Source organism: Nerophis lumbriciformis, linkage group LG03 (assembly GCF_033978685.3).
Source record: "Nerophis lumbriciformis linkage group LG03, RoL_Nlum_v2.1, whole genome shotgun sequence".
In the NCBI taxonomy this organism is placed as follows: domain Eukaryota; kingdom Metazoa; phylum Chordata; class Actinopteri; order Syngnathiformes; family Syngnathidae; genus Nerophis; species Nerophis lumbriciformis.
In genome coordinates this window covers 64,152,312-64,169,160 of record NC_084550.2, presented here as the reverse complement: position 1 = coordinate 64,169,160, position 16,849 = coordinate 64,152,312, and the positions used below count along the sequence as shown (strand labels likewise).

At 36.4% G+C, this 16,849-nt stretch overlaps 1 protein-coding gene across 1 annotated transcript in view; it reads right to left on the bottom strand.

Moving 5' to 3' along the window:
- wls (Wnt ligand secretion mediator) overlaps positions 1 to 16,849 on the bottom strand; it is a 113,747-nt gene that overhangs the window by 19,289 nt on the left and 77,609 nt on the right. The window contains exons 6-8 of the mRNA XM_061941270.2: positions 13,595 to 13,763; positions 13,421 to 13,518; positions 494 to 557 (exon numbers count right to left, since the gene is read on the bottom strand). Of these exons, the coding sequence (XP_061797254.2) occupies positions 494 to 557; positions 13,421 to 13,518; positions 13,595 to 13,763 (331 nt within the window). The remainder of the gene's footprint in view (positions 1 to 493; positions 558 to 13,420; positions 13,519 to 13,594; positions 13,764 to 16,849) is intronic.

Sequence of the window (16,849 nt, the reverse complement as noted above, 5' to 3'; positions counted from 1 at the left end):
TTGTAATAGGAAATTGTCATCACATTGATTAAATTAATGAAAATGTGTGCGAAACTGGAGCATAAGTGCCCTAAAATAAAGAAGCTGGTCGGCTTTCTCGGCTATCGACGTTTACTAATCGATTATATAATCGTCCATGACCGAATTCCCCCACCTATAATCAACATCATAAACGTGTCAATGAGAAACATTTCAGTGTTTAAAAGTGTCTATTTTCAAAATGGCAAGCTTAGAAACAAACGAGAGACATAAAAAAACAAATGATTCCCAGGCCAGAGGCAGCATATGGCATTACTGAATTATTCCTCTTCTAATTAGTCTGGGGAACGATCTGTGTCGACAATAACAAGAAACCATGAAAAATGAAGTGCATCTTCAAAAAGGAAGGTCTGCTCTTTTACCGTGTGCATATACTCACGTACGTTGAGTTCATATTTTGGAGTTCTTAAGCACACGTCTGTTTTTGTCCGATATTTGAGTGTAAAAAGGATACAGCCAGCTCGGTCCCCACATCAGACGCCCAGATGCTGTAGAAGGGGTTTGTCAGCTGGACACCTCTGGTGAAACAAACAAACTAAATAATGCACCTATTTACAAACAAAAAAACTTTTTTATAGCATTAAAAAAAACAAAAATCACAGTAAAATAATATCAAAATGTACTGTAACATTACAACAAAAGAATGTAAACATTATATTATTTAATTTCCCAGTAAAATAATGTCATTAAAATGTACTGTAACATTACTACAAAAGACAATATTTTTTATTTTCACAGTAAAATAATGTCATCAAAATGTGCTGTAACATTAAATAATGTAATGTTTACAGTCTTTAGTTGTAATTTCACAGTAAAATAATGTCATCAAAATGTACAGTAACATTACAACAAAAGACTGAACATTATATTATTTAATTTCACAGTAAAATAATGTCATCAAAATGTACTGTAACATTACAACAAATTACTGTAAAAATTATATTATTTAATTTCACAGTAAAATAATGTGATCAAAATGTACTTTAACATTACAACAAAAGACTGTAAACATTATATTATTTAATTTCACAGTAAAATAATGTCATCAAAATATACTGTAACATTACAACAAAAGACTGTAAACATTATTTAATGTCACAGTAAAATAATGTCATCAAAATGTACTGTAACATTACTACAAAAAACCAAACATTTTACTTAATTTCAAAGTAAAATAATATCAAAATGTACTGTAACATTACTACAAAAGACTAAACATATTTTTTTATTTTCACAGTAATATGTCATCAAAATGTACTGTAACATTAAATAATGTAATGTTTACAGTCGTTAGTTGTAATTTCACAGTAAAATAATGTCATCGAAATGTACAGTAACATTACAACAAAAGACTGAACATTATATTATTTAATTTCACAGTAAAAAAATGTCATCAAAATGTACTGTAACATTACAACAAATTACTGTAAAAATTATATTATTTACTTTCACATAAAATAATGTGATCAAAATGTACTGTAACATTACAACAAAAGACTGTAAACATTATATTATTTAATTTCACAGTAAAATAATGTCATCAAAATGTACTGTAACATTACAACAAAAGACTGTAAACATTGTTTAATTTCACAGTAAAATAATGTCATCAAAATGTACTGCAACATTACTACAAAAAACTAAACATCTTACTTAATTTCAAAGTAAAATAATATCAAAATGTACTGTAACATTACCACAAAAGAAAATATATTTTTTTATTTTCACAGTAAAATAATGTCATCAAAATGTACTGTAACATTAAATAATGTGATGTTTACAGTCGTTAGTTGTAATTTCACAGTAAAATAATGTCACCGAAATGTACAGTAACATTACAACAAAAGACTGAACATTATATTATTTAATTTCACAGTAAAAAAAATGTCATCAAAATGTACTGTAACATTACAACAAATTACTGTAAAAATTATATTATTTAATTTCACAGTATAATAATGTTATTAAAATGTACTGTAAAATTACAACAAAAGACTGTAAACATGATTTAATTTCACAGTAAAATAATGTCATCAAAATGCACTGTAACATTACTACAAAAAACTAAACATCTTACTTAATGTCAAAGTAAAATAATATCAAAATGTACTGTAACATTACTACAAAAGACTAAACATATTTTTTTATTTTCACAGTAAAATGTCATCAAAATGTACTGTAACATTAAATAATGTAATGTTTACAGTCGTTAGTTGTAATTTCACAGTAAAATAATGTCATCGAAATGTACAGTAACATTACAACAAAAGACTGAACATTATATTATTTAATTTCACAGTAAAAAAAATGTCATCAAAATGTACTGTAACATTACAACAAATTACTGTAAACATTATATTATTTAATTTCACAGTAAAATAATGTTATTAAAATGTACTGTAACATTACAACAAAAGACTGTAAACATTTAATTTCACAGTAAAATAATATCAAAATGTACTGTAACATTACTACAAAAAAACTAAACATTTTACTTAATTTCAAAGTAAAATAATATTAAAATGTACTGTAACATTACTACAAAAGACTAAACATATTTTTTTATTTTCACAGTAAAATAATGTCATCAAAATGTACTGTAACATTAAATAATGTAATGTTTACAGTCGTTAGTTGTAATTTCACAGTAAAATAATGTCATCGAAATGTACAGTAACATTACAACAAAAGACTGAACATTATATTATTTAATTTCACAGTAAAAAAAAATGTCATCAAAATGTACTGTAACATTACATAATGTAATGTTTACAGTCGTTAGTTGTAATTTCACAGTAAAAAAATAATGTCATCGAAATGTACAGTAACATTACAACAAAAGACTGAACATTATAATATTTAATTTCACAGTAAAAAATGTCATCAAAATGTACTGTAACATTACAATAAATTACTGTAAAAAATCCATTATTTAATTTCACAGTAAAATAATGTTATTAAAATGTACTGTAACATTACAACAAAAGACTGTAAACATTTAATTTCACAGTAAAATAATGTCATCAAAAAGTACTGTAACATTACTACAAAAAAACTAAACATCTTACTTAATTTCAAAGTAAAAATAATATCAAAATGTACTGTAACATTACTACAAAAGACTAAACATATTTTTTTATTTTCACAGTAAAATAATGTCATCAAAATGTACTGTAACATTAAATAATGTAATGTTTACAGTCGTTAGTTGTAATTTCACAGTAAAATAATGTCATCGAAATGTACAGTAACATTGCAACAAATGACTGAACATTATATTATTTAATTTCACAGTAAAAAAAATGTCATCAAAATGTACTGTAACATTACAACAAATTACTGTAAAAATTATATTATTTAATTTCACAGTAAAATAATGTGATCAAAATGTACTGTAACATTACAACAAAAGACTGTAAACATTATATTATTTAATTTCACAGTAAAATAATGTCATCAAAATGTACTGTAACATTACTACAAAAGACTGTAAACATTATATTGTTTAATTTCACAGTAAAATAATGTCATCAAAATGTACTGTAACATTACTACAAAAAACTAAACATTTTACTTAATGTCAAAGTAAAATAATATCAAAATGTACTGTAACATTACTACAAAAGACTAAACATATTTTTTATTTTCACAGTAAAATAATGTCATCAAAATGTTCTGTAACATTACATAATGTAATGTTTACAGTCGTTAGTTGTAATTTCACAGTAAAATAATGTCATCGAAATGTACAGTAACATTACAACAAAAGACTGAACATTGTTATTTAATTTCACAGTAAAAAAATGTCATCAAAATGTACTGTAACATTACAACAAATTACTGTAAAAATTATATTATTTACTTTCACATAAAATAATGTGATCAAAATGTACTGTAACATTACAACAAAAGACTGTAAACATTATGTTATTTAATTTCACAGTAAAATAATGTCATTAAAATGTACTGAAACATTACAACAAAAGACTAAACATTATATTATTAAATTTCACAGTAAAATACTGTAATCACAGTCTTCTGTAATATCACAAAGTCAAATTAATTCATTGTACAGTAAGTGGTGGTACACTGTTAAACCGACAGAGTAATTAACTATAACTACGTCCCGTCATTAACTATAAATTACATATATGAAGTTACAGCATTCAGTTCTTGTAATTGCCCGTAAATTCAGAGCTCTGTACCTGCTGTAAATATAGTTCACAGTAAATTACTGTAAATGTTGCAGTGAAAGTAATGCAATTAATAACCAGTAATTTGCTGTGAATTTACAATGAAATAATTTACAGTATACTAGAGTGGTGTACAAACCCCGTTTCCATATGAGTTGGGAAATTGTGTTAGATGTAAATATAAACGGAATACAATGATTTGCAAATCATTTTCAACCCATATTCAGTTGAATATGCTACAAAGACAACACATTTGATGTTCAAACTGATAAACATTTATTTTTTTTGCAAATAATCATTCATTTAAAATTTGATGCCAGTAACACGTGACAAAGAAGTTGGGAAAAGGTGGCAATAAATACTGATAAAGTTGAGGAATGCTCATCAAACACTTATTTGGAACATCCCACAGGTGTGCAGGCTAATTGGGAACAGGTGGGTGCCATGATTGGGTATAAAAACAGCTTCCCAAAAAATGCTCAGTCTTTCACAAGAAAAAATGGGGCGAGGTACACCCCTTTGTCCACAACTGCGTGAGCAAATAGTCAAACATCTACAGTCTATAATATCATCTAAAGGTTCAGAGAATCTGGAGAAATCACTCCACGTAAGCGGCATGGCCGGAAACCAACATTGAATGACCGTGACCTTCGATCCCTCAAACGGCACTGTATCAAAAACCGACATCAATCTCTAAAGGATATCACCACATGGGCTCAGGAACACTTCAGAAAACCACTGTCACTAAATACAGTTGGTCGCTACATCTATAAGTGCAAGTTAAAGCTCTACTATGCAAAGCGAAAGCCATGTATCAACAACATCCAGAAACGCCGCCGGCTTCTCTGGGCCCGAGATCATCTAAGATGGACTCATGCAAAGTGGAAAAGTGTTCTGTGGTCTGACGAGTCCACATTTCAAATTGTTTTTGGAAATATTCGACATCGTGTCATTCGGACCAAAGGGGAAGCGAACCATCCAGACTGTTATCGACGCAAAGTTCAAAAGCCAGCATCTGTGATGGTATGGGGGTGCATTAGTGCCCAAGGCATGGGTAACTTACACATCTGTGAAGGCGCCATTAATGCTGAAAGGTACATACAGGTTTTGGAACAACATATGCTGCCATCTAAGCGGCGTCTTTTTCATGGACGCCCCTGCTTATTTCAACAAGACAATGCCAAGCCACATCCAGCACGTGTTACAACAGCGTGGCTTCGTAAAAAAAAGAGTGCGGGTACTTTCCTGGCCCGCCTGCAGTCCAGACCTGTCTCCCATCGAAAATATGTGGCGCATTATGAAGCTTAAAATACGACAGCGGAGACCCCGGACTGTAGAACGACTGAAGCTCTACATAGAAAAAGAATGGGAAAGAATTCCACTTTCAAAGCTTCAACAATTAGTTTACTCAGTTCCCAATCGTTTATTGAGTGTTGTTAAAAGAAAAGGTTATATAACTTTGGCACGTGTTGCAGCAATGAAATTCTAAGTTAATTATTTGCAAAAAAAAAAAAAAGTTTATGAGTTTGAACATCAAATATCTTGTCTTTGTAGTGCATTCAATTGAATATGGGTTGAAAATGATTTGCAAATTATTGTATTCCGTTTATATTTATATCTAACACAATTTCCCAACTCATATGGAAACGGGGTTTGTATAAAGAGTACGGCCAACTGAACACCAGGCGCCATCTTTGCTACCAAGGACGTGTGCGGCTGTGCAATTGCTGTCGTTCTGATGGTAGTTTTTCTGACAAAAATAAACCAAAATAATACGTCTAAATATAGTTCTAAAAATACTGCAGATCATAAACTTACAATAAAACATGCTTTTTTGTTGTGAAAGTATCGTTTTGTGGCCGTATTTGACGCACTCTGCTGCTACATTTCTGCAGTGTTTAGTGACCAGCAGGCATTTTAACATGCACTCGACGGCGCCATAAAACGTAAAAAATAATTAGCTTTAGACCAACAATCACGGAGAAATTGTGACTTTCGTGTGAAGTGTGTCAAGTGTGGTGTGTTTGTAATCACTGTGTGTGTCACTGTATTATTATAACTCATCTTTCTTGTTTCTAACACGCTCAGTGAATAAGTCGACTTTTTACTTATGTGTGTTTTACTATCGTGTGAAGTGTGCCAAGTGTGGTGTGTTTGTAATCACTGTGTGTGTCACGATGTGTATTATTATAACTCATCTTTCTTGTTTCTAAAACGCTCAGTGAATAAGTCGACTTTTTACTTATATCCTTATAACAATAACTCAAATATGGTAATACTGGCGAGCAGTAAAGAATATGAAGTGATTTTAGATCCACAACATAATTTCCTTTATCGATTATTGACTTATTTCTTGCCATTTGATGTTGTATTTTTTACATGAGATTTACAGTTCATTTTCTCATCTATTTTTACCCCCAAAGTGCGTTTTATTTTACTCTTTCAGTGTCAGTCTATTTGTCTTTGCGTTTGACTTTCCCTTCTGCTGTGACTGAATTGCATTATTTTAGTTGTACTGAGTTCAAAGTTGGCCTGTTTTTGTCGAACCAACTGTTAAATGTATTAATTTATTGTGTTATTATTGTATGATATTATGTGTGTTCTCTCCTGAACAAAACGCAGACGTTGTGTTGTGTCTTTAGCTGGCACAAGACGCTGTAATCAGTGTCTCTCCAGTGTTGACGGCAAACCTTCAACTTCATACTTGTCTTCTTTCCGGCTTGTGAGGAAAGCCATGGAAAAGATTTCCACAATTCTCGCGGGTGGACCGGCCCCATGCTGCACAACAGGGCATTTATACACCTGGAAAAACAAACTAAGAAGCGCCGCAGACACGTAGCATGAGCTCAAAGTTGGTAGCAGTCATGGTGCCCTGTAGTCAGGTGACTGCCTTTTGGCCAATCATTGAGGAGATTGAAGTTGGCCATACTCTCTTTACACCATACTTGCCAACCTTGAGACCTCCGATTTTGGGAGGTGGGGGGAGGCGTGGTCGGAGGGGCGGGGGCGTGGTTAAGAGGGGAGGAGTATATTTACAGCTAGAATTCACCAAGTCAAGTATTTCATATATATATATATATATATATATATATATAAGAAATACTTGACTTTCAGTGAATTCTAGCTATATATATATATATATATATATATATATATATATATATATATATATATATATATATATATATATAAGAGAAATACTTGAATTTCAGTGTTCATTTATTTACACATATACACACACATAACACTCATCTACTCATTGTTGAGTTAAGGCTTACTTGCCAACCTTGAGACCTCCGATTTCGGGAGGTGGGGGAGGGGGTGGGGGTGGGCGTGGTCGGGGTGGGACGGGGGCGTGGTTGGGGGCGTGGCTAAAAGGGGAGGAGTAATATATATATATATATATATATATATAAGAAATACTTGACATTCAGTGATATCTAGCTATATACATATATATATATATTTTATTATATATGTATATATATATATATATATATATATATATATATATATATAAAATAAATACTTGAATTTCAGTGTTCAGTTATTTACACATATACACACACATAACATTCATCTACTCATTGTTGAGTTAAGGGTTGAATTGTCCATCCTTGTTCTATTCTCTGTCACTATTTTTCGAACCATGCTGAACACCCTCTGTGATGATACATTGATGTGTGGCACGCACAAAAGTGCTTTCATCAAATGCACTAGATGGCAGTATTGTCCTGTTTAAGAGTGTCACAACATTGCTGTTTACGGCAGACGAACTGCTTTACGGTATACAAAAAAGTGACTGCTGTTGTTGTGTGTTGTTGCCACGCTGGGAGGACGTTAATGAAACTGCCTAACAATAAAGCCACATAAGAAACCAAGAACTCGCCCTCCATCATTCTATAGTTATAACGTGATTGGGCAGGTACGCTTTTTTATATTGTGGAGGACCTGAGTCCGCCTGAATTTCGGGAGATTTTCGGGAGAAAATTTGTCCCGGGAGGTTTTCGGGAGAGGCGCTGAATTTCGGGAGTCTCCCGGAAAATCCGGGAGGGTTGGCAAGTATGAGTTAAGGGTTGAATTGTCCATCCTTGTTCTATTCTCTGTCACTATTTTTCTAACCATGCTGAACACCCTCTCTGATGATGCATTCTGCTTTGTCTCCTTGTTGTGTGCGCACTCTCTAAAAGCCCTAGATGTTATTGTCACATATGCATGTACAGTAGATGGCAGTATTGTCCTGTTTAAGAGTGTCACAACATTGCTGTTTACGGCAGACGAACTGCTTTACGGTAGACGAAAACGTGACTGCTGTTGTTGTGTGTTGTTACCGCACTGGGAGGACGTTAATGAAACTGCCGAACAATAAACCCACATAAGAAACCAAGCACTCGCCCTCGATCATTCTACAGTTATAACGTGATTGGGCAGGCACGCTGTTTATATTGTGGGAAAGCGGACGTGAAAACAGGCTGTTACACGTCACTCAGGTCCGCATGGAGCTGGAGGGGGCGTGGCCTCCAGCTCCGCCTGAATTTCGGGAGATTTTCGGGAGAAAATTTGTGGAGGTTTTTCGGGAGAGGCGCTGAATTTCGGGAGTCTCCCGGAAAATCCGGGAGGGTTGGCAAGTATGCTTTACACACACTTTGGCCTTTTGGATCATGTGAGGAGTCCTAGTGGTGGTGGCTTTAAACAACCGTGGCGTGTGATTGAAGTTTAATTACCGCTAGTACTCGACAGCGCTTGTTGTCCGGTGACTGCCTTTTGACCAATCATTGAGGAGATTGAAGTTGGCCATACTCTCTTTACACACACTCTGGCCTTTCTGATCATGTGGGGACCCCTAGTGGTGGTGGCTTTAAACAACCGTGGCGTGTGATTGAAGTTTAATTACCGGTAGTACTGGACAGCGCTTTTTCATGTATTTTTTTCCTTAATTCCCCTTCTTTGTTTACTTTCTATTATTTCCTCTCTGTTGTTTATTAATTCGACAAAATGAAGTGAAGTGAATTATATTTATGTAGCGCTTTTCTCTAGTGACTCAAAGCGCTTTTACATAGTGAAACCCAATATCTAAGTTACATTTAAACCAGTGTGGTTGGCACTGGGAGCATTGGTTAAGTGTCTTGTCCAAGGACACAACGGCAGTGACTCGGAAGGCGGAAGCGGGGATCGAACCGGGAACCCTCAAGTTGCTGGCACGGCCACTCTACCAACCGAGCTATACCGCAAAATGTCCATCCAATAAGCTCAAAGTAGGTAGCAGTCATAGCACCCTGTAGTCACGTGACTGCCTTTTGACCAATCATCGAGGAGATTGAAGTTGGCCATACTCTCTTTACACACACTCTGGTCTTTCTGATCATGTGGGGAACCCTAGTGGTTGTGGCTTTTAACAACCGTGGCGTGTGATTGAAATTTAATTAGTACTGACAGCGCATTTTCATGTATTTGTTACTTAATTCCCCTTCTTTGTTTACGTTCTGTTCTTTCCATTTCTATTCCAGCTAGTTGCAGTTGTTTACTAATCCGACAAAACGTCCGTCCAACAAGCTCAAAGTTGGTAGCAGTCATGGCGCTGTCACGCCAAATTTCTTCCCCCTACAAAAACCTTCCCCCCCCCCATTTACTTCCGGGGTCATTTCCTCTTACTTACGTCATTTCCTCTTATGTCATTTCCTCTTACGTCATTGACAGTGATCGATAGAATCCAAATCTCCTGAAAATGGTGGTGTCACTGAATGACATTTGTCTTTATCTTTCTCAGGGAACTTATGTCAAACACCAGCAGGCTTCGAAAAATTCCAGGCGGAGTGTTAGGGAAAATGTCAGGCGGAGTGTTAGGGCCGCTGCTGGGAACTTCTGTCTTCATGGTAACGTGCAAAAAATATTAATTAATATATAATACTGTTAAATGTCTGTACTTTAAATCAACATTATTGTTGAAACCACTTCACTAATATTAATTAATATATAATACTGTTAAATGTCTGTACTTAAAAATAAAAATAAATTAAAAAAACAAGTATCTTTCCAGCGACGGGCAGTCAAAGCCAAAGTGTTATCGATCGCTGTCAATGACGTAAGAGGAAATGACATAAGTAAGAGGAAATGACGTAAGAGGAAATGACCCCGGAAGTAAATGGGGGCGGGGGGTTTGTAGGGGGAAGAAATTTGGCGTGACAGCGCCCTGTAGTCATGTGACTGCCTTTTGGCCAATCATTGAGGAGATTGAAGTTGGCCATACTCTCTTTACACACATTTTGGCCTTTTGGATCATGCGAGGACCCCTAGTGGTGGTGGCTTTAAACAACAGTGGCGTGTGATTGAAGTTTGATTAGTACTCGACAGCGCTTGTTGTCACGTGACTGCCTTTTGACTAGAGATGTCCGATAAATGCGTTAAAATGTAATAATCGGAAATTATCGGTATCGTTTTTTTTTTTTATCGGTATCTTTTTTTTTCTTTTTTCCCCTGGTTTATTTATTTATTTTGTTTATTAAATCAACATGAAAAACACAAGATACTAGAGATGCGCGGATAGGCAATTATTTCATCCGCAACCACATCACAAAAGTCGTCAACCATCCGCATCCACCCGAACTAACATTTTATCAAAACCGCACCCGCCCGCACCCACCCGTTGTTATATATCTAATATAGACGATGCAAGGCATTAGTGAGGTTATAAAGCTTTTGCCTGTTAAAGAAAGGAGACTGATCCAATGTAGCAGAGACATTCAATGTGTGCCACGCTGTCACGGCCCAGACGCACACCAGTGCGCAATCATTTGGGAGCCGGGCTGAGCGCATCTCCAAGCGCGCTCGCGCCACTCGAACTGCTGCAGGCAGCTGCGTTCACACATGCATCTGTAAGCCTTGTTTTAACATCCTGTGGCACTCTTCTGGGATCACGGCGGACGAAACTGCTCATGCTCAGGGTGTTTGTGGAGGTTCGTGGTTTTGCACAAATGTGATGCACCATGTTAGATGTCCCGGTTTTGTCGCAGCTCTTGCAAATCACGTAGCCAGCATTACTATCATCCTGATTTACAACCTCATAAAAACGAGTCCACGCTGAACTTTTCTGGCCTTTTTTTCCCCTGGTCTTTAGTATTCCCTTTTTTAGTTTGTCGCGTACCACTTTTGCTGCCGGCGTTGCCATCTTTTTTTTTTTTCTTCTTCTGTTGTGGCGTGCTGCAGGTGCCTGATGATAAATAATTGCCTGTTTCAAAGAGTGCTGCTCGTTTTTCGTATGTGGGTAACAACATTTAACTATGTATGTATATTTCCGAATTGGTTTAACTGCCACCCGCCTGAATCTATTTAAAATCTAATTTTTTTTATTTCAAACGCCCAACCCGCGGATAATCCGCGGACTCCACGGTTGTGTCCGCAAACCGCGCATCTCTACAAGATACACTTACAATTAGTGCACCAACCCAAAAAAAACACCCTCCCCCATTTACATTAATTCACACTCATTCACACAAAAGGGTTGTTTCTTTCTGTTATTAATATTGTGGTTCCTACATTATATGTCAATATATATCAATACAGTCTGCAAGGGATACAGTCCGTAAGCACACATGATTGTGCGTGCTGCTGGTCCACTAATAGTACTAACCTTTAACAGTTAATTTTACTCATTTTCATTAATTACTAGTTTCTATGTACCGTATTTTTCGGACTATAAGTCGCAGTTTTTTTCATAGTTTGGCCGGGCTCCAGTGCGATTTATATATGTTTTTTTCCTTCTTTATTATGCATTTTCGGCAGGTGCGACTTATACTTTGAAAAATACGGTAACTGTTTTTATATTGTTTTACTTTCTTTTTTATTCAAGAAAATGTTTTTAATTTATTTATCTTATTTTATTTATTTATTTATTTTTTTAAATGGGGGCGGGGGGTTTGTAGGGGGAAGAAATTTGGCGTGACAGCGCCCTGTAGTCATGTGACTGCCTTTTGGCCAATCATTGAGGAGATTGAAGTTGGCCATACTCTCTTTACACACACTTTGGCCTTTTGGATCATGCGAGGACCCCTAGTGGTGGTGGCTTTAAACAACAGTGGCGTGTGATTGAAGTTTGATTAGTACTCGACAGCGCTTGTTGTCACGTGACTGCCTTTTGACTAGAGATGTCCGATAATATCGGCATGATAAATGCGTTAAAATGTAATTATCGGAAATTATCGGTAAATAAATAAATGATAAATGGGTTGTACTTGTATAGCGCTTTTCTACCTTCAAGGTACTCAAAGCGCTTTGACACTACTTCCACATTTACCCATTCACACACACATTCACACACTGATGGAGGGAGCTGCCATGCAAGGCGCTAACCAGCACCCATCAGGAGCAAGGGTGAAGTGTCTTGCTCAGGACACAACGGACATGACGAGGTTGGTACTAGGTGGGGATTGAACCAGGGACCCTCGGGTCGCGCACGGCCATTCTTCCACTGCGTTACACCGTCCCGGTATCGTTTTTTTTTTTATCGGTATCTTTTTCCCCCCCCTGGTTTATTTATTTATTTTGTTTATTAAATCAACATGAAAAACACAAGATACACTTACAATTAGTGCACCAACCCAAAAAAACCTCCCTCCCCCATTTACTTTCATTCACACAAAAGGGTTGTTTCTTTCTGTTATTAATATTCTTGTTCCTACATTATATATCAATACAGTCTGCAAGGGATACAGTCCGTAAGCACACATGATTGTGCGTGCTGCTGGTCCACTAATAGTACTAACCTTTAACAGTTAATTTTACTCATTTTCATTATTTACTAGTTTCTATGTAACTGTTTTTATATTGTTTTACTTTCTTTTTTATTCAAGAAAATGTTTTTAATTTATTTATCTTATTTTATTTTTTTAAAGTACCTTATCTTCACCATACCTGGTTGTCCAAATTAGGCATAATGTGTTAATTCCACGACTGTATATATCGGTTGATATCGGTATCGGTAATTAAAGAGTTGGACAATATCGGAATATCGGATATCGGCAAAAAGCCATTATCGGACATCCCTACTTTTGACCTATCATTGAGGAGAAGTTGGCCATACTCTCTTTACACACACTCAGCAGCATACAGTGTAGGACATACGGCAGCTATTGGCTTTGCTTTTTAAAAAGTATACAATCGTCATTTTAAGGGTCAAAAAGACGTGATCTCACCTCTCGCACATGTCAAAGATAAAAAGACAGAAGGACCCAAACACGATGGGTCCGACCTGCTTCCAGTACACGGAGAAACGATTCCTCTCCGTCTGGTCCTGGGAGAAGAGAGCAGACAATGGATGACGCTCTGCAGGTCAGGGGGGAGAGCAAGCGGGGAGCCGGGTACATTACCATGAGGTGTTCCCCACAGAAGATGATCCAGAAGGAAAGCAACATGGAGTAAAAAATGCCTTGTCGGATGTCTCCAAAAAGCAACATCCAGGTCCAGTTGAAGCCAACAGAAAACCACTCCACTGGGATGTTAATGAAGGTCATAGAGATGCCCAAAGCAAAGATTACTCTGCAAAACCAAGAACAGTATTGTACATCACTTCCTGCTTTGGATTTATTTATATCAGAGTTTTATGCTGCAGATTCAGTTACCCATCACGTCATAATGTAATGTAACAATATCAACACATTGTTTCAATGACTTCCTTATTCTCTGTTCCATACAATTGTTTGAGCAAAGTCAATAGCACACAATAACTCGACAAAATCTGCTAAATTAAGCATTTGGTATTTGGCCTCAAACTCCTCCTGTGTCCATGAAATATTCACAGAGTTTGTAAATAAAACCAAAAAAAGTTTTTTTTGAGAAAATCTTTTTTTTTTTTTGTCCTGTCCAGCTTCTCAGGCAAATCATATAGTTGATGTAGATGCCAGTGACGTGCGGTGAGGTTGATGGCTGGTGAGGCACTGACTTCATCACAGTCAGATTTACAAACATATGAACCCTAAAGAGTATCTTATTCACCATTTGATTGGCAGCAGTTAACGGGTTATGTTTAAAAGCTCATACCAGCATTCTTCCCGAGTCATACCAAAGACTATAAAAATGGGAGCCATTACCTCCCTGCTTGGCACTCAGCATCAAGGGTTGGAATTGGGGGTTAAATCACCAAAAATGATTCCCGGGCGCGGCGTCACTGCTGCCCACTGCTCCCCTCACCTCCCAGGGGGTGATCAAGGGGATGGGTCAAATGCAGAGGACACATTTCACCAAACCTAGTGTGTGTGTGACAATCATTGGTACTTTAACTTAACTTTTACACATACAAACTGTAGCACACATAAAAGCACATTTAATAAAAAAAACGTTATTATGGTCTTACCTTTACTTATAAATGAAGTCCATGCAACTAAAGCCCTCACTTAAACTTTCCACGTGCAAGATTGAATCTATTTAAAAAAGTGTAACCGAGGGTTTATAAATGTCGCCTATACTGTATGAAACTACAAAATAACAAACACGGAGGCTCAAGTTTACACGAGGACCACTTTATTTACCTTCTTTCAAAAACCTCCGCAACGTGACATCACTTTCGCTCTTAGCGCCTTCAAAATAAGAGCTCAAGGCATATACTGTATAACAGCGCATAACAGGAACTTAACATCACAAAGAGGAAAGCCCATAAAAATAGGTTACAAAAGTTATTTAATAAGAAGCCAAAAAGTGCAAAAACAATAATGTTCGTGTTGGAGGAGTTGTGAATTAGATACACCTGCAGTCTGCAGGTGTACCTAATGTTGTGGCCCTGCAGTCATTCACAACTCCTCCAACACGAACATTATTGTTTTTGCACTTTTTGGCTTCTTATGAAATAACTTTTTTTAAATAGATTCAATCTTGCACGTGGAAAGTTTAAGTGTGGGCTTTAGTTGATATAACACTCCCGTCAGGGGGTGCAAATTCTACGGCGGGGGTGCAGGAGGCGGGACTACTGGAGCCTCAGCCAGTGCGTCTTTTGCAGCCGTTTTATGATCGCTCAGCACAAGAAATACGTTACACACATACAGTTGTTGACAAAATACACTGTACATTATATACCTCAGCTAACTAAACTATGGAAATGTATAATATAGTTCATATAGCAATACGGTCTCACTGCACAGCAGACCAGCAGTTAGCCGAGTCCGGAATCCATGTTGAGGCACTGAGTGACGTGCCTCAACTGGCTGCTGTTCACCGCACCGTCTCTTCTCAGTATTTGAACGGCAAATGTGAAAATTCAGTGATTTTGAATAAAAATAATCTAAAACTGGTGAAGTTAAATGGAAAATAACTCAATAGTATAATCACTGGATACATATAACAATTGAATTACTTTTTTGTCTTTTTACATTTTTTTTCTTTCCATGATGGCAGGTGAGGCCCCGCCTGTGTATGTTTGTATATTGAATGTGCGTGTGGGTGTACGAACTTTAAGTATGTAAATATGTACTGTATTTGTGTATGTATTATGGGAGCGTAGGTACCTATATATGTAAGTATGTATGTGAGCATATGTGAATTTGTATGTACAATATATTCGACTCCCAGAGTGCGTGGGAGCCAGAGAAAATCTAAATATCAATCTGATCTCTGTTAAGGATCATATAGTGATATTACCTTTAATAGACACCACCAATGTATGGATCGATCCACCGTCCTCTTACGTGTACTGACTGTGACGATGCTGACTGACACCAACAGTTGTTATATTATCCTCTCTCTACATCAGTGTTTTTCAACCTTTTTTGAGGCAAGTCACATTTTTTATTATTTAAAAATCCGGCGGCACACCACCAGCAGAAAACGTTAAAAAATGAATCTCTACCAGATCCTCCTCGTGCCTTATTTTGAGTTTGTTGGTGTTTTCCTGTGTGTAGTGCTTTAGATCTTGTACTGTTATTTAGGTGTTTTCCTGTAGCAGTATCATGTCTTCCTTTGAGCGCTATTCCACGCACCTGCTTTGTGTTAGCAAGCAAGGCTATTTAAGTTGTTGCTATTCTTCAACGTGGGGACATTGATTGTCGTGTCATGTACGGATGTACTTTGTGTACGCCGTCTCTGCTCCACACGCTGCAAGTTTTTGCTGTCGTCCAGCATTCTGTTTCTGTTTACTTTGTAGCCAGTTCAGTTTTACTGTCGTTTTACATAGCCATCCCTATGCTTCATTGCCTTTTCCTTTCCCTTTTGTTCATTTTTGGCTTAAGCATTACATACCTTTTTACCTGCACGCTGTGGTCTGCATATTGGGATCACAGTTCTACAGCCGAGTTCTACACAAAATCACTGCTCTAGACTCTCTTTAACCTACGTGTTAATTTCCTGTTAATATCTGCTTACTTTCTGATGTAACGTGCTTCCTTCTACAATTCTTCAAATTTACTAAGCACTTATTTCCTCTGTTTAAAGCTAGCGTAGCTATTAGCATGCCTGCTCTTGGCTTGTTTTTGGTGTAATACATGTTAAGTAAGCAGTGCCCGCCAAAAATGTTCATTTGCCGTAATGGAGGTGATTATTATCTTAGTGGAGCTGCACCACACTGTGTATAGGGACACATAATTAGCTAACTTATCAGTCTCGGGGGACAAAAAATAAATACAGCAGAGGCGGTCGGT